Here is an 18,368-nt window from a genome sequence, read left to right as displayed (position 1 = left end):
ATTCAACAAACAGATTATTACAGAGTTCACACACAGAGATTCTCTGTGAATTGCCCAAGCCTAAGTAGTACATGTATGATGCAACCTCTACACCTAAGGCTCACAGAATATAGAACAAGGGGTGAAGAGAATACTAATGCATTTTTCAATTTTCACCAATGAAGCTTCCTCGTGCAACACAGGGCCAGGAACACAAAAGGTCACAAATGGCCAAAACATAGAGAATAAGAGTCTACAGAGTGTGGGTCCTTGGACAGGACTCCTATATTAAAATCCACCCACCCAGTGCTCAGGGACCATTGTGGAAGAGTGGGTGGAAAGACTGTGAGAGCCAGGGAGGAGGTACATGACCATACAGAAATAAGAGTCCTACAGACTCCTGGAACTCTTCTTGTATGAACCTACAGTAATGGTGTCAGCATGCACAAGACCCATGCAAACTCAAGCAGACAAAAACCAAGCATAGAACTGTGGAAATGGACATCAGGCCCCAATCTTAGTTGAAGGATTATTGGCAGCTGATTATTGCTGGTGAGGAAGAGAAGTATGCCTGAAAGCTACTTCTTAGACTCCTAGTTATATTAGTTAAAAAATCCCCCTTTTTGGAGAACATCAATCGATGGTCCAACTCCAGCTTCAAGGCCTAAAATGACATCAATGACCCTCCCTTCTTAAAGGGAGGGACTCTAAATAGGCTGACTAGACCTCAGTGGATGAACTTGCACTGAGGGACATCTGGGGGGTAGGGGAGGGGGCCAATAGGGAAGGGAGTATAAAGACAATTAAGATATTCTGTATGAAATACACAAAAATTCAATTAAAAAAAGACACATAAAAATCCCCCCCGCGACTTTTTTTTGAGACAGGGTCACCCTGTAGCCCCAGCTGTCCTGAACTCACTATGTAGACGAGGCTGGCCTTGAACTCACAGAGATCTGCCTGCCTCTGCCTCCTGAGTGCTGGGATTAAAGGCATGTGCCACATGCCCGGCTAAAATTCCCCCTTATAAAAGCCAGTTACAGATAAGACCTCATTAATAATTCAGCCTGATGCTCTTTGCTCCACAACCCTCTTATAACCTCTCCTTTCTTAATCCTGTAAATAAGCAGACTATGTTTTTGGAGACTTCTCCAGATCTGGCCTGATGTAAATGGCTGCTCACTTCATATCTGGAGAACCAAAAAGGTAGTAAATCCCCTTGACAGGTACAGCTCCTTCAGCCCAACCCCTCCACGTGGGAAGGCCCTCCAGGGTGTATGGAAAGGAGGCTCCTCATTTGGTGATTTGAGAGCAATCCTCTAAAAATTACTTATAAAGTAATAAAATGATAATCCATCAGGCCACAGCTTAACTCTTACTCTTTTCTTTGTTTTTTTCTTTGTTTTTTTTTTTTTTGAGACAGCGTCTCCCTATAGCTTCACCTGGCCTGGAACTCCCTATGTAGACCAGGCTGGCCATGATCTCACAGAGATTCACCTGTCTCTGCCTCCCAAGTGCTGGGATCAAAGGCGTGCCCACATACCCAGCTAGCTCTTTATATTCTTGTCTTTTTTTTTTTTTTTTGGTCTTTTTGAGGCAGGGTCTCCCTGTAGCCCCAGCTGTCCTGGAACTCACTATGTAGACCAGGCTAGCCTTGAACTCACAGAGATCCGCCTGCCTCTTGCTCCCAAGTGCTGGGATTAAAGGCATGCACCACCACACCCAGCTCTTGTCTTTTTAAAAAAAATTTTATTATCTTTTTTAATTTAATTAAAAAAAAATTTTTATGTGTATGCATGTATTGCCTGCATTGTAGGTAAGTGCACCCGTGTCATGCAATGCCTGCGGAGGTCAGAAGAGGCTGTCAGATCCCCTGGGACTGGAGTTATGGACAGTTGTTAGCTGCCATGTGGTGCTGGGATTAAAACCCGGGTCTTCTGTAAGAACAGTCAGTGTTCTTAACCGCTGAGCCATCTCTCCAGCCCCTATATTCTAAAGTATTATTCTCTTCCTGCCATCCCATTTGTCCTTTCCATCCTCTACCCCTTGACCCAACTTTAATGCCAAATTGAGCTTAAGAATCTCTGGGAAAAGTTCGGCCCCTCCACCCCATGCTAGGGATGGAACCAGGGTTTTTAGCACACTTGAAAAACACTCTACCACTGAGCTACAGCCCAGTCCTGGGTAAAGCTCTTGATGTGGACAGAGAAAGCTGGTCCCCTTGTAGCCATTGACACTGGGCCCCATCTTTCAAATCTGAAGGACTTGCTTTCAAGTCACAGCTAAGAGAAACATCTAGATGGGATCATCAAGGTTTGCTGGGTTGAGGGAGGCTGAAACTATCAGCATAGCCTCAGTGCTGGCTGGTGGACACTTCAAGGCTAGAAAAGCACCCTTCCCAAGTGGGTCAGCCTTGTCTCCTTGTTCCGTTGCTATCATCCAGCTGCTAGGCAAAATGCCTTTCCACTGAGTGGAAACAAAACAGCTGTTCCTTTAAGGGCCAGACCATAGCCAGACCATAGGGCTGTGGAACTAAGCTCAGAGCTCCAGTCACCAGAGCCAGCTCTGCTCCTCTGGTCTCAGGGTGCTGACCACAGGACACTGCTAACAGAGCCTCGGGGCCTCTTTCTTTCCTCTTGCCAATTCCGATGGCATAGAAAGTAGCCATTTGCTCTCTGGGTATGAGCAAATGGAAAGTAAGGCCCTGGAGGAGATCAAGCAAAAGATAGGGGATGCTTGACCCCAAATGATTGATCTTATGGACTGAATCTTTACATTTTAAAAATTGATTTTTTTTTTTTTGGTTGTTTTAGAGACCAGGTTTTACTCTGTAGCTCAGGTTTGCCTGTAACTCAGAGTGATCCTCCTGCCTCAGCCTTCTTCAATGCTGGGATTACCAGCATGAGCCACCAAGCCTAGTTGGATTGCCTTGTAGTATAAAGAACCTGCCCACAGAAGAAAGGCAATCTGGGCATAAGTTGTGTGATCACATGGAACTGCATCTACCTTCACTATTTACCAACTGCGTGAGTTCAGGCAAGTTACTCAACCTCTCTACGCCTCAGTTCTGTAATTTGTTCGATGGGAACCCCAATGCTTGCCTTGTAGGGCAACGGAGAGATGAAAGGAGTTAATACAATCAGGCTCTTAACCAGGGGCCAGCACGAGGAAAGGACCCTAAACGGGAGCTGCTGTTGTTGATGCTGATGTTAATTCTGCCACCAGGAGGAATTTTCAGTTTTAATAGATGGGAGCAAAGAGACTCCAAAGGACATGAAGCTGACCCACATGCCCTGCTGTGTGGGCTCCAGTACTGGTAGTTCTATGGCTCAGAAACAGGATCATACCTTCCGTTCCAAGTGCTTATCCAGGCGGGCCAGAGCTTCTGTCTCTCCTCCTTGCCAGACAGCTGGGCCAAGTCCTTCAGTGGGGAAGCCTGTAAGAGGGCAGCAGGTCACAGGCCTGGAGGTCAGGCCACCTCAGAGACAGCTAAGAAAATGCTTTTAAGGTCGCTCAAAATCCTAAGAATTATAATTTCCACTGTTCACACTGATCTGGTTCCTTAAATTCTGTGAAAAGTTAAAACAGTCCTTGAACTTGGTGCTACTGGAAACTGAGAAAATCCTCGAAGTAAAAAAGGTAATTTATTTGGATGGAAAGATGGATGGCAAGGGAATGGAGAAGGAAGAGTGGGCTTGGCACCAAGAAAACAATACTAGTTACCCTAGTGCTAAGATACCCACTGATCCCAGCACCAGACAGTATCTCTACTGTTGAGTGAAGGAAATACACAGAGCAGTCCCAGTCAGAAAAAGACTGTAGGAATGCAGGCAGCAGACTAGAAGGACACACTCCAAACTTTGTGTGGTCATCCTGGGGGTGGGGTCATATCCTTTGTTATTTACAGCTTTGCTATTCCATATCTTCTAAACCGTTTTTTCTGAGACAAGGTTTCATGCAGTCCGAACTGACCTGTTCCCCCTGCCTCCACCTCCCAAGTGCTGGATTATAGGCATGTGTCACCAGGCCAGTATTTTCTGTAACAATACACCTTACTTTGATAAAGAAGGTAACAATCAAGTCACTTGCCACAACCAGAAGCAGGAGCCAGCCATGGGGCAGGCCCTACGTACCCAGCTCCTCTAGGGAGGGCACACCATAGGTGTCATCATGGTTGTCCTGGATCTCAGCCCTGCAGCTCTCCATCTGCTGGCTAGTCACAGCAACCACTGGCTTCTTGGGCAGCTCCATGCGGCTGATGATGGCTTGAAAGCGCTTGTAGGTGAGGGGTGGCTTCTGCCCGTTCAGATCGATGATCCTGGGGAGCCCAAAGCACACCAACAGTCACTTATGAGGCCTTTTAAAAGAGCCAAGACTCAGAAGCTCTGAGGGTCGCTCTCATCAGCTCATGGTCCCACCCGAGTGCATCTCCATTTTACCGGGAGGGAAAACGAAGCCCAGGGAGCTGGAGCAGGTACCTCAGGTAATGGAGCAAGGCAGGGCCAAAGCTGGGGCCAATCCAGGCTCTCTGGTGTCCACATGGAGCTACCTAGAGACAGAGACTGACCATATCTCTCTAATGACACAGACCACTCCCCAGCCCCACCATGGGCCTCCTGGGCACTGGGCCTATCTGACCACACTATAGGTTTCTTTCTATACCATGGTGAGCCTCTGGTGAGGGTTGAGACATGCTCCTTTCTTGGAAGATTTAGCCCTAGTTATTAGAGCAGACAGGTGGAGGCCATCTGATGCTCCCTAAATCAGAGACTGGGATTGCAGTAAACAGAAACATAGAGTACTAGACTTGAAGCCTATAGAAGAGAATGGAACTATTTATATGAGGACAGACTAGAACAGTGTGCACAGAGATTCCTGGTCTCTTCTTGGCAGAGGAGGAACTTATGCAAGGCCTGGCTGGCTAGGTGAGCTCATTTCCCAGTTTGTTCTCTCTGCTCTGCCCCCATTAGCCATGACAGAAACTGGCTGATGCCTCTGTAGTCCCTCCTCTCCTCTGGCACGAAAAAAAAAAAAGTGGCAGGGAAAGAATTCCACACCCAGCCTCTCCTCCTGAGGGCTTGGTTCACATGCACAGTTGTGTGACCCAGCCTCCTGGCAGCTAGCCCTAGGTTGGGGGAGGGCAGGGAACAACAGCAGGAGGGTGACAGCTCCAGCAGGCAGTGGAGGGTGGAAGCAGAGACTGGTCACTGGGGAAGGAGGCTCTGCTGTGTTTACCAGTACCTTACCTAGGGCTCTCCAACAGCACCAAAATGCATGACTTGGAAACCCAGACAGGAAGAGCAGGCCTAGGAATTCTAGGGATGGAAACTGGGCCCATGGGAGCAGACAACATGAGAAGGGTAACAGACAGGGGTGACAGATGGGGTCAAGGTCAGAGGACAGTTATTCAGGGGCACAGTAGAAGTAGGGAGCATGAGGCACAATGGGACTTTGGCAGATTTATGGGGACCAGAATGGAGATCCTTCCTGCTTCCAGAGCTTGGATCTGACTAGACTTTTTGTCATTCAAATTGGGTAACCTTTTGGAGACTTCAGCCCCCAACTTTGGCCCATTCTTGCCCAGCTTCTAGAAAACACGGAATCTCATGAGCCAGGTTGGCCTCTTGTTGAACTGGTTCAAGTTCTATTCAGTAGGGCCCCAAATCACCAACCCTCACTATGGGCAACCTAACCCAGGGCCCCATCTCTCACCTGTCCAGGTCGTAGAGGGTGTGCGAGTTCTCAGTCACCACCTCCACACCAGCCTCCTTGGCCATCTTCATGATGGCTGCGTCCCTCTCTTTCCCAAAGGGTTCAGAGTCATATTCAAAGGTCAAGCGGGTCACTCCCCATTCCTGTGGGGAGAGAATCTGTTATGCTCAGTAGTTTGAGGAGGAGAGGGATCTAGGCACTCAGCTCTTCCCTGGGAGCTAACGGAGCTGGTCTTGAGTCAAGTTAGAATGACTACAGAGCAAACCAAGGTCAGCGAGCACACAACAATTTAAAATGGAAAGTAAAGAACCTGAAGCTGAAAGTATGAGAGGACAGCCAGGAGGGTGAGACCAACATGGAATCAGTAGGAAGGCTGTGTACACTTACTGTGGCCTTGAGGTGACAGAATGAAACTATAAATACACTGCTCCCAGGGGAGCTCCTGGCCCAGAGATAGAGACTGACTCACAGTGGAGACAGTTGGGGACAGGATGGCCACCTCCTACCAGCTCTGCAAAGCTTTCCCAGGCCTCCTTACAGCCTGCAAACTTGTGACCTAGTTTTCTTGGCAGACTTGTGCTATGTGAAGTATCTTAATGGTTTCCACAGCAACACTCCTGAGGCCAGAAGCAAACAGAGCTAATAGGCTTCCAGCTCTCAGGGCTGAGGAGGGAGAAGCTATCCTTAGTCCAGAGGTTGGAGGGGCCCTAGGTTGAGAAGCTTTCTGTCTTCAGTCACTTCTGCTAGGAATTTCCTGGTCTCCTAGCAACAGCAGGAGAAAGTTGGCCTAGTGAAAGGCTTTCCAGACAGCCCACAGAAAGCCCTACAGCATGTAACTAGTAAGGAGGAAAACAAATTCTAACCAGTCTGTGGTCGTGGTCCCCTAAGCTTTGAGCTCATGGGCAAAGGGACTGATTTAACCCCTTGGGGAGTAGATCTAAGCATGTATACTGAAGTTTTATTGAGCTCTTACTATGTTTAGTAGTTCACATAGATGACATCATATATACATACATAACCCTGAGGAAGGTTATGACTGAGGAATGACAACCCACCTAGGTTGGCCTCTGAGCTGCTGGGGGAAAGAGGAACAGTGTGTAGGAATAAGAAAGGAAAATGGCTTTTGTTGTCATCTTGGTTTTTTGTGGTGCTAGGGATGGAACTGAGGGCCTCATACATGCTAGGCACGTGTTCTGCCACTGAGCCACAACCCCAGCTCAGCGAGTGTACTTATATGGTATGGTGAGAAAAGACACAGCTCTGGGTCAGAGCCTGAGACTACTGTTTCCAGGCCACAAGCACATGTGGGTTTCCCCTCAGGACTGGTGTGGGGTAAGTGACTACACGTTAGCCTTTGGCACTGGCTTCACTCACAGTTGGCCCTCAAAATATGTCCAGGGTGTGTGCATGGTTATGGGCAGTGGTGAGGGGATGTGGGAGTGAAGAGAATGATGGTGTATTAATTACGAATCTATTTACTCTGGCACCAAACTTTCCCTCTTGACATGGAGTTGGAGTGGAGAGGACATAAAACTACTGTGTGCTACTGAGGATGAAGAATGCTCTAGAATTATATTCCATGAGAACTTATTCCTCTGCTTGGGTCCAAAACATGCTTTTTAAAGGGGCTGGGAAGAAATGGGCTGGTCCCCAAAAGAGGATTTTATTAATTGCTTAGCACAGGGAAACAGGAACACTCCCTCAGAAAGGATGACTGACATTTTTCCTGATAAGCAGAGCAAATCACGGTAGGCAGTACCCCTTGTTAGACAGGAAACCCCACCCTCAAAGTCCTGGCACGAATGAGCCCTAATAAAAGGTACTGGCTTAAGCTAAGAAAACATTTAAGGAAGCCAGCAGCAGCCAGGGTGGAAGGACTTACCACATCACATGTCTGGGCTGAGCTGGGGCCTTTCCAACAAGACACTGGTTTCACAGAATTCTTTTCCTTAACACAGTTTCCATTATGCCCACAAGCTGACCAGCTAGCTGCCTTTGCTTTGGACCTCTTAGCAGTCATTTTAGTCAGACTAGACTGGTTATTTCCATTTTGTCAGTCAGAACAGTATCACACTGGGTTTGTGGGAAGACTCTAGGCACAGAATCTCCCTCTCCTCTCTCAGCCCTTCACACACACTCACCTTGAACAGTCGTGGGAACACGTCAGCTGGCTGTCCCCGGACCACAAACAGGCGGGAGTTCAGTTTCCTTAAGCTTGTGTCCAGATCTTCCAGGGACTGAAGTAGGAACCTGCAGAGTCCATACAGGCCTTATGAGTAACAAAGGGGGCTCCTTCCTAAGGAAGCAGGCAGACAGACAAGTGGTGGTGACAGACAAGTGGTGGTGGGGAACGCAGGACTGGAGGCCTGGGTTCAGCCCAGGAGTGATGGGGGTCACCTTGCTGCTGACTAGCTGTGTGATATTAGGCAGCAACTTAACCTCTTCAGCCTGTTTTCTTATCTGTGGTATGGAATTACCACCAGTGCCTGCAGACCCGCTAAGATATTAGTACTCACAGATTTGGTAAGAAAATAAAATCAGGTAACACAAGGAAAACTTGGCACAGAGCCTGGGCATAGAATTCATGAGATAAATGTGAGCTGCTTATATTGCTGTGTTTCTGTGTGCATGCCTAATGCTACAGCCACACATGCAGTCTGGGCTGTCCTCTGGGACTTTGGTAGATGGCTTCAGGCCTCTCAGAGTCCCACAGTTCCTTGAGCCTCAGGTATGGTATGCATCTACCTGCCCAGTATGAGGTTGCTGTGAGAATCACACAGAAGGGAGAGAAGCCAACTGTGCAGAGTGGCACACAGTGACAAAGTTCCATAGCCCTGGGGAGTCCTAGCTACCCTGCTCCAGCCATCTCTGTGTCCTCTCTGCATTCATACTGTGTGCTATAAGGCTAGCCTTGAATGCACCATCTTCCCACCTCCACCTCTGGAGTGCTGGATGCAGGCATGAACCACGATGCCTGGCTCGGGCTGTAGGTATTTCTAATGCTATAGCCCAGTACACAAGCTAGTCTCTACTAAGACTTTGTTTGGCAGATGGTTCCCTCTTCTGACCTCTCCATTCCTCTGGCTACCAGGCTCTCATTCCAAGAGCGACAAGTTCTTAGAAGGTACCTCTGGGTGGTACTGTCACATGCTTGGGTGAGCTGGGTCACGAGGGAACAGGGAAAGCAAATGAACCTTTGTTGAGTCCCTTCAGTGTCTTAGCTTTAAATTATATTAACATTTTAACCAGCTAACTATTCATGTGATTCAAAATCCCAATGACAAGGGCTGGAGAGATGGTTCAGCAATTAAGAGCACTGGGTGCTATTGTAGAGGACCCAGGTTCAATTCTTGCACTCACAGGGCAGCTAACAACTGTCTGTAACTCCAGTTCTAGGGGATCTGATGCCCTCTTCTGACCTCCATGGGCATTGCACAACATCAGTATACATACATGCAGGCATACATTTATGTACACATAAAATTTTTTTAAAAATTTAAAAAAGAAGAGGGTGTCAGATCCCCTGGAACTGGAGTTATAGGCAGTTGGTAGTCATCCTGTGGGTGCTAGGAACTGAACCCCGGTCCTCTGCAAGAGAAGCCAGTGCTCTTAACCACTGAGCCCACTCTCCAGTCCCTCATTTCTAAACATTTCAGTGGCAGGGCTATGAGACTCCTGACTTAGAATTCCTCATCCAGGCAACCCACAGGCATGCGTATCTTCCTCCTTGGACCCAAGCCCGGCTAAGCCAGCATACCTTGATACTGGAGGCTTACAGAGACTGCCAAGCAGAACCAGCCCCTGCTGCTGCCTCTGACAAACATGTCACGACAGCATCCCATGGCCAGTACTGCAGGCCCACATTCGAGCAGGAGCCCCGCCCAGAGCCCTGCCCAGAGAGCATCATGTTAGCTAAAGCACAAGGAGGCAGGCCCACTAAAGTGCTGGGACAGGAGACTCAAGCGGAAAGATATGGACAGCATACCCCAAGGTCCCCTGCTGCAAATTTCTGACTTTTGAAAACCTGAAACCATCTGAATGCTAAGTGATCTGCAAGCACAATCTCCTTGGTTTCCTCAGGCCTCACAGCTCTGCTCCTCTCCCAAGAAAAATAAGGAAGACTCAGAGGAACAGATAGCATCAGTCACTGAAACAGGCCTAGAAAGTAACCATTTAAATTCCATAAGCCCAGGACTAATGGTTCTCCACAGAGGCCCCCACAAGTGTCCCAAACATACACTGTGAGGGGCTCTACCTTCAGAGCCCACCAAGATGCAGAGGACTTCGCTTCAATCTCAGCTAAAAATAACTCAGAAATGCACAGAAAATCTAGGTTCTAGAATATGTTGCAATCTACTTTCTACAGAGCTTTATTTTTAGGCCTCATTTAGTAAAAGAGCTTCTTACAGCATCGTTAAAGGAGCGCTGACTGCCCTTTTCAGTACTGACAAGAGCCCTCTACTGACAAGGCAGAAAGCAGAAGGGACTATAGCAGCAACCAAACAATGGTGACATTTAGTAAGCACTTCACTGAGCAGGGCACTCTACTTGCTCTACATGCATTATCTCAGTTAATTCTCAAACAGGCCTGTGAAGTAGGTTGCCATTATGGCTCCCATTTTACAGATGAGGAAATTAAGTAACTTCCCCAGCATCATCTACCTTGTAAGTGGCCACAACTCAAGCCTGGGGACCCAAGGGTTCAATGTGTGTTCTCAGCCACAAGTTCCACTGTCTCTGCAGGGAGCACATCCATTGCTCTGAGCAGCACACTGAGACAGGCAACACAGCATAGGGCTCAGCCCTTAGGGAGCACCAGAATCCAATTCAAAGGCTGCCAAGTCTTTACTCCCCAGAGTGTGGTGGGAGGCTCAGCAGTACTGGCTGTGAACTACCAGAAGCTTGCTAGAATACAGGTGCTCAGGCTCCATCCCGAACTGCCAGAGTCAGAATCTGCACTTTGGTATGATCACCTGCATGGCTCTAGAAGATAGACTACACTCTTAGACTCAGGACAGCTTCCCAGAGGGCAAGAGGAAGGAGACCCAGGAGGACCAGGAGGACCTTGGGTAGCCTCCAGACAGTCAGAGAAAGGGAGGCCACTGCTATGGCACCACATTTCAGACCTGCCTAATGACAGCTTTGTATTGCTCCAAAGGCACTGGAAAAACACTGCTACTAGGCATGCTCACCTGCAGGCCTAAGCTTCCTTACCAGGGAGAATCCTGGGCCTTCCTTCTGTGCTCTCTGAGAGCCCCCCACCTCTGCAGGCAGCCAGCTTCTCTTTACTCCAGGAAGGGGGACTCCAAAGGAAAATGGCCTGGGCACTGGAGGTGGTGGCATTGGGGCCTGACCTTCAACCTTGCTCCAAGTGCAGCTTACATGGCCACAATCCAGAGCACACGGTCCTATGGGTACAGTCAAGGCTCACCCTTCAGATTAAACAACACCCTTCAGATTAGGCACCAGAATTACATTATGTAAGTTCTCAGGAGCCAGAGGCAAACAGAATTGGAGAAAACCAAATTGGCATTTCCCCAAAATAGAGAAAAAACTGCCATCCATTAACTCTATGAGGCTAGTCCTTCAGAAAACTGCCATCCATTAACTTTATGAGGCTAGTCTTTCAGAATACAATTACATACTCACCAGCACCTTCTCTGGGGATGGCAAATTCTGTGTTGAAAAACACTTGGTTTATTTGATGTTAATGGAAAGGAGGGAGGTCCAGACTGTCCTTGACCAAGTTCCACTGCTTCAAGCCAAGGTTATCTAACCATAATGATGATACTAAGGGCTGGCAGACTGATAATAGATGATATTAATAGAAATTCACTTCTAAGTAATTAAGAGAGCTTACGCTTCAGGGAAAAGGACAACCCAAACCCAGTCTGGGGCGGGGACTGCTTCCTAAGTCTCATTCAGACTTTTTGTCTGAAAATAGTTATTTTTGCCTAAATTTCAAAGAGAGAGATAGTTTTCACTTCTCTTGGGCACAACATGCCCTCAGCAACAAAACAGTGAAGCCCTTTGCTTGAGTCACAGTGAACAGATCAAAGAAATAGGAATGGCTCCACTTCTACTACAGATCCCATCCCTTCTGCTGCCCAAGTTCTGAGGTGGAATGACCCACTTCCACAGCCCAACAGTGTTTGGTTCCCAACACTGGGGAGATGCTCGTTCTCACCAGACAGCTAACAGTTCCCTGCTCACAGCATTTACTAATTTTGAGAGAAATGGCTGAGAGAACATATTTTATTTCTATCAACTCTGTCCTGGAAGCTTCTGAAAGAAGTACCACATACAGCCAGGGACAAAATGATTTCAATCAAGTAGGAAGAGAAGGTTGTCAGCATCTATCTACATTGTAGCAGAGAGAGGGGGTGGGTAACTGAAAATGGCCTGAGTCTGGCCCATTTTAAAATCTAGAAGCTGTTCACAGTTTCCTTTTGCTGCAGTTCTTGCCTTTAACACCTCCTTTTTAGATGCAACAGATTTGGGAAACAAGGGGTCAAGGAAAATGGCAAATTGATGCTAGAAAAAAAAAAATTCCTGAGGTCTGTATAGCTTCAATTAGTCCACAGATTTCCTACAATCTCCAAGGCAAGGAACATGGTAGCCTTCTATGCCAACAGATACATGAATTTCTTGACTGCCTTTCTCTTTAACTGCCACCATGGTTATTTTAATCTGATCCCAATAGCAGAAACTGCTGTGCAGAAAGGAGTCAGTGTAGGAAGGCATGAGTGTGACACAGGATAGATTTTGATCCCCCACTTCTGGCTGAGGGACGCTGCCCTTCCAGAGAGGCTTTTCAGAGTCAAGTTACTGAAGCAGTGGAGCACAGGGCCATGATGCTACAGTGCCCCATCCTCTCTGATTCCTTCCAAGCTCCAGAGGCAGTGCTGGAAGATTACACATACGGTAGCTATGCAGAAGTGCAGCTGGTCAACACCACGGCTCCCCAGCTGCCTCCAACTCAGTGTACCAAACAGTATGCAGCCCTGTCCTCAGTCCATCAGGAGCAAGGGCAATGGATGGGCTGCTCTGAGTTTGTCTGCTGCCAGGCCCCTGGAGCAGTTACCATATTTGATCTGTTTTGCATTACTTCACCTCTTTCTCCTCAAAGCCAAAGCTAATTAGGCTTCCTGCCAATGCACTGCAGCAACAGACTTTCCAGGTTGCTGGCTCAGCTCTGTGGTTCTTTGGTACAGTGCTTTGAAAGCTAGGCTGCTATGGTGTTTTAAAACACCCAGGGCCCAAGCTAGGACAACTGACTCAGAAATGAGGGAGGGAAACCAGGGCAGCTTTTAAAGATTCTTAGGTAATTCCAATGTGAGGCCAAGATTTAAAAACACTGACATAGTTTGCCCCCCATCTTCTTTGTTACATGGTAGTTGGTTTTCCTCCATTACGGTTGTTTACACGTCTTTCTCTACCAAAATGCAGGTTCTAGGAGTGCTGGGAACAGACCTACACCTGCTTATTTGCTGTTGGGCTAGCAGCAGCCACAGCCCTGCCTGGTAAGTATTGGGCAACTCACTAATCACCATTCAATGAACATTTGAATTCTGACATGGCTTCTGATTTGGGGAGATCTCATGCAGGCATCTAAACTGCATTTCTTTTCTGCATTGTTCTCTTGAAAGGCCGATCACAAAAGTATAACCCACCCCCCAAATCCATAAACACCAAGTTCCTAGTAAATCAGAATTCACTCAGCAAGAGTTTTTTTTTTTGTTTTGTTTTGTTTTTTTTTTTTTTTGTATTTTAGGAAAGGCAGATGGTTGTTAGCCACCATGTGGGTGCTAGGACTCAAACCCGGGCCCTTTTGCAAGCACAGTCAGGGCCCTTAACCGCTGAGCCATCTGTCCAGCCCCTTAAACCCAGTATTAACCACTACTCATACTCTGCCTTTTCCTCAATACCTGAAGTAACTAGTGCATCAGGGCATGCCGTGCTATCAGTGTTCCTCACTTCCCAAACGACTGGCATCTTATTTGACGATTACTTTGTTCACACTGCACTTACCACTGATACTGATTTTTTCTTTTTTTTTTGGTATTTTTGAGACAAGGTCTCTCTGTAGCCCCAGCTGGCCTTGAACTCACAGAAATCCGCCTGCCTCTGCCTCCCAAGTGCTGGGACTAAAGGCGTGCACCACCACGCCTGGCTGCCCTTCATTTTTTACCTCCGCTATCACAAAGGAATATAGACAGTCCCAGGCAATGTTCCCCAAATCCCAATAAAAGAAGACCCATCTTCATGACAACCTAACAAACATGTAGTCAGATTCTATTTACTCTTCACAGACTGGCACACTGCCAAAAGGAGGGAGGAGGGCAAAGTCTGAGGCTTGGTTTAATGTCCACACTAGAGATGGCCATTTGTCAAACTCAACCTCCTATCCATGGAAACTGGAGCAAGACAGAGCAATTGAGCAGGCTGAAAAGAGTGTGGGCAGGCCCCATAGAGACCTATCTTTAGTTCTCTTGGCATAAATGGGGCAGGGGCATTTAATAGACCTGCTGCTAGAAGCACTCTCTCACCTAGCAGGACACACTCCTCCTGGAGAGGAAAGAATGAGGTGCTGAGAGTCGCTGTCTCCTGGGAATGACCCTGCCTATCTGTGCAACAAGGCCACAAGCAAACATCCCTCTGCACAATGCAAACAAGCCAAGAGACTGCTGGGAGGCATTTAAAAAGAGTGATGGGTACACAGTATATCACAACTCTTTGCTTTTTGAACACTGGCTACAGAGAAAATACACCAGCCACCTAGTAATTGTTTCCCATGATGTTGGGAAAGGACTCCACCTCCTGGAAGTCATGCGGAAGGGGTGGGGGCTCTTGATATCATGTTTTTCTTGCTTCTTATCCTTTTATCAGTTCCAAAACGTCTCATCTAGAATGGGCCACCTGTCCTCTAAAATCATTTCAGAACAGAGGACGTGGGGTGGGGGGTGATAGGTGAAGCGATTCTCTAATAAACGTTTTAAAAGGGCCAGTGAGAAGATTCAGTGGGTAAAGGCACGTGTCTCCAAGCCTGACATCCCGAGTTCGATTGTTCGATCGGTGGAAGGAGACGTCCACAAACTGCCCTCTGACCTCCATATGCGTGCCGTAGCACGCCCCCCGCCCCAATAAATAAATTTAAATAAAAAATTTTTAAGGATTAAGGAGCATCCGAAGATGCCTTTGGGGGTCTTTACAATTATGGTTAATGCCAAGCCAGGATTGGTAGACACCTCCAGGACTGCCCAAATGGGGAAAAAGGGAGGATTCAAACAAACCCGAGGCTTAGGGAAGACCTTCAGGGGCCCAGCGCGGTCCCGGCCCTCACACCACGTCTCCTTTCGCCCCTCCCAGGGCACACCCCTAAAAGGCCCGGACGTCCCCATTCTGCCAGGTACCGACCTCAGGTCGGCGGCCAGGACAATCTCCGGTCTCTGGGGCTCGAGAGTCTGGTCTGCCCGGGATGGGGGGGGTCATGACCTGCGCCTCCAGGCGTGTCGCGGGGCCCGAGAAATGGGCCACGCGAGGCGGAAGCGCTGTCAGCGGTGGCCGCAGACTGGGGACGCAGGGCTCCCGCCCCGGCTTCACCACTCGAGCCCTCAGCGTTCCGGCCCGCAGCCCGGGGTCCACCTCACCTCCATCGGTTGATCCCCACGGATGATGAGGCCGCGAACCACGGGTCGAGGATGTAGACGCAGCGCACGCAGCGCGCCCCGCGCACGGCCGCCAGCAGCGAGGGGTTGTCGTGGAGCCGCAGCCCCTTGCGGAACCAGTGCACCGAGGACCCGCCGTCCACAGCCATAGCCGGCGCAGCGGACGTCGCCACCACCACAGACGCCGCCGCCATCGCTGAGCTGTCTGCGCCCACCACCACCGCCGCTCCGCCCCTGTAGGTGCCGCGGGCTCCGCCCACCACCCGCCCAGTGACCTATGACTTCGCCGCTCCTCTCCTAGGTCCCGCCCCCTCGAGTCCCGGAATGCCTCTGTGATTGGCTGGGAGCCTCCCGCCGCACCATTGGCCCGGAGGCGGCGCGGGCCCCGCCCCCTCACGTTCCCACCATGTGTGGTCCAGCCCGGGAGCAGCAGGGAGCCAAGCGAGTGACGCAGGCCGGCACTTCGTCGGCTCCGCGTGGGCTGCGTCTCGGCGGACACCGGATCCCTTACAGGCGTCCTGCCCAGGGCCTGTTTCTGGAATGAGCTGTCTGGGCAGGCAGGGGTTGTGGTGACTGTCAGAGCTGACGCGGCCTCCCTGTATCACCTCACCAGCGGCATCCTATACATCCTATGGCCCTTCCCGTTCACTGAACGCTACCCTGTGATTTCCATATAGAGACTGCCTTATTTTCTCTTCTCGGTGCAACCCGGTTACATTCGTTCAACAAATCCCAATGAAATAGGTGCCTCTTAGTCTTATTCTACAGATGAAGCAAGCTTAGGGCGCTCCAGTTTGAATGAATTGCTCAATATCATAACGCTCGTCAGATTCGATTCAGTTTCTCCCGATTTCCAAAGCTTCTGCTTTCAACCCACGAAGCTACCCTTCAGTACTGAGAATTCTGGCATTTGCATGGAACAGAGAGAGAGCCTGGGGTGAGGAAGTGCAGAAGTGGGCTTGGGAGCAGAGGCAGGGTTTGCAGAGGATTTGAGTTGAGGTAATAATTAAGGCCTCAATTAATTTGTTTTCCTCTTCTCTGTGTTTAGTAGCTCCAGTGGCGTTATTGTGCCCAAAGCATTGAACTGAATTCCATGTGGGATTCAGAGATATGGAGGGCACTGTCCCCTCACCTCTCCTTGGGGGAAACCTTCTGATTTTTCTAGAGTCTAGTACAGGGTGTTCTGATTGACTGCAGCAAGGTGTTGAGCATAGGCTAAAATGGCCTGGTTAGGCTGGAGCTCTGGAGCTAGCCAGTGGAGAACTGTTTCAATTTGTTCTTATGTTGATCCCATGCTCAGAACCCTTGGCAAACTTGGGAAAGCACAGTGAAGGAATTTAGCAATTTAGTCAGCAATTTACTGGCATTAATTGGCACCACTTTCTGAACCAGGGTGTCATTGCAATCCTAGGCATTCTCTCATTTCCAGGGCTTCCTACACACTGTTCCTTCAGCATAGATCACATGTCCCACCCTTTCTAACTTTGGTTTACTCTGTGGCTCAGGACAGATGTCACCTTCTTGCTGCCTGGGCCCAGCCTACATAGGGTTCCATCTCGTTTGGTGTTTTGTCTGATCACTGGCCTATTAGCGCAAGAGTGCAGACTGTAGCTTAGTTATAGTTGCATCTCCCTGGTCTAGCACTGAAGGATTGTATGAGTCAAAGGGACTAACGTCTCAGATTGGCAGGCTCCTTAAAGATCTGTGCCAGTCTTCTTGCCTTACCCTGACCTTCATTTGCTTTGTTTTGTTTTGCTTTGTTTGAGACAGTGTCTCACTGTGTAGACCAGGCTGGCCTTGAACTCACAGAGATCCACTTGCCTGTGACTCTGGAGTGCTGGGATTAAAGGTGTACACTACTGCACCTGGCTTGACCCTAACCCCCTTTTTAAATCTCTTCTGCAAAGGCCTCTTCTGATGCCTGCCATTACATTTCTTTTGAGGCATTACTTCCCTCCTTGTCTACCTCCTCTGGTCCCCACAAGACTGATGGCTTGCTAGGAACAGAATAGGGAAAGTAAGGAGGTGGTTCTTTCTTAAATAGTCTCAAAGGTGATGACTCTTCACTTTTTCTTCTCTGAACTCCCATAACACTGTATCTATAAACTGTGAACTCTGTGAGGACAGACTGGGCTATTTTATTTGTGTATTCCCAATATTTACTCTGGTGCCTGACGTGTAAGTAGTCAGCAAATATTTGCTGGATGATAAATGTGACTTGTCCCTTCCTACTCATTAGGCTGTCACCAGAGGAAGTGCAGTGGGGTGGTAAAGGCTGACTTCTTGTAGTGGCTGAGCTCAAATTCTTGTTGTTTTTATTCTCTGTGACCTTGGATAAGCTAGGTGGCCACTCTGTTCCTCACCTTCTTAATAAATGCAGTAGGGATGGTAATAGATCCTTGGACATAATGAGTGCTTACACCACACTAGCAGCTGCTATTCTGAACAGCAGGATCTGTGTTCACAATTTTGTCTTGCCTGGCCCTGATTCTTACATAGAAGTGATCAAGTGAATAAGATTTGTATTCATTTTTTAAGCCCTCAAAATTATAGTAATAATAAAAAGCAAAGATAAGCCTAACAACTCAGTTATTTCTCATGGATACTGTCCGTAAACATCCAAGCTGAACAGTTTCAATCAAGACAGAGGGGCAATACGGCCCTCTTAGACTTGAAACACTGGGTGGTTCCATGTTGCTTGCTGTGTCATTGTCTTTGTTCTGTGTAGCTTGTGTTATCAAGTTGATAAGGATGAATCATTTTACCAAACAGCTGCCTAGTGCCTGGGTGATATTACCTGGGCAACATTCAGAACCAGGAAGTCAGTCTGGCACTGGAAAGAATACTGAAGGACAAAGTCCACTTTGGGATTTTAGGTAAAAACAAAGCTGTACATGGCTGGAGAAGTGGAAAATTCAAGTCTTGTTTCCGCCACCTCATAGCTCCACACCTCACCTCCCTGTTTACAAGCACCTTGCAGGTTGCTTGCTACACGAATGCCACTAAAGC

General features: G+C 48.4%; 1 protein-coding gene across 2 annotated transcripts in view; it reads right to left on the bottom strand.

Annotated features, from left to right (window-relative positions):
• Positions 1-15,595, bottom strand: part of Cry2 (cryptochrome circadian regulator 2) — a 35,453-nt gene extending 19,858 nt beyond the window's left edge. Inside the window, exons 1-5 of one of the 2 annotated variants that reach the window (XM_008834150.3) lie at positions 15,342-15,595; positions 7,833-7,941; positions 5,692-5,834; positions 4,113-4,297; positions 3,327-3,415 (exon numbers count right to left, since the gene is read on the bottom strand). In XM_008834150.3, coding sequence (XP_008832372.1) covers positions 3,327-3,415; positions 4,113-4,297; positions 5,692-5,834; positions 7,833-7,941; positions 15,342-15,553 — 738 coding nt within the window. In that variant the 5' untranslated portion in view covers positions 15,554-15,595. The remainder of the gene's footprint in view (positions 1-3,326; positions 3,416-4,112; positions 4,298-5,691; positions 5,835-7,832; positions 7,942-15,341) is intronic. The other variant, XM_008834149.2, reaches the window with a different exon arrangement.
• Between the last annotated feature and the right edge of the window lie 2,773 nt (positions 15,596-18,368).

Source organism: Nannospalax galili, unplaced genomic scaffold (assembly GCF_000622305.1).
Source record: "Nannospalax galili isolate Female #2095 unplaced genomic scaffold, S.galili_v1.0 scaffold697, whole genome shotgun sequence".
Classification (NCBI taxonomy): domain Eukaryota; kingdom Metazoa; phylum Chordata; class Mammalia; order Rodentia; family Spalacidae; genus Nannospalax; species Nannospalax galili.
The sequence above is the reverse complement of the archived record's forward strand: the minus strand, read 5'-3'. Positions and strand labels throughout refer to the sequence as shown.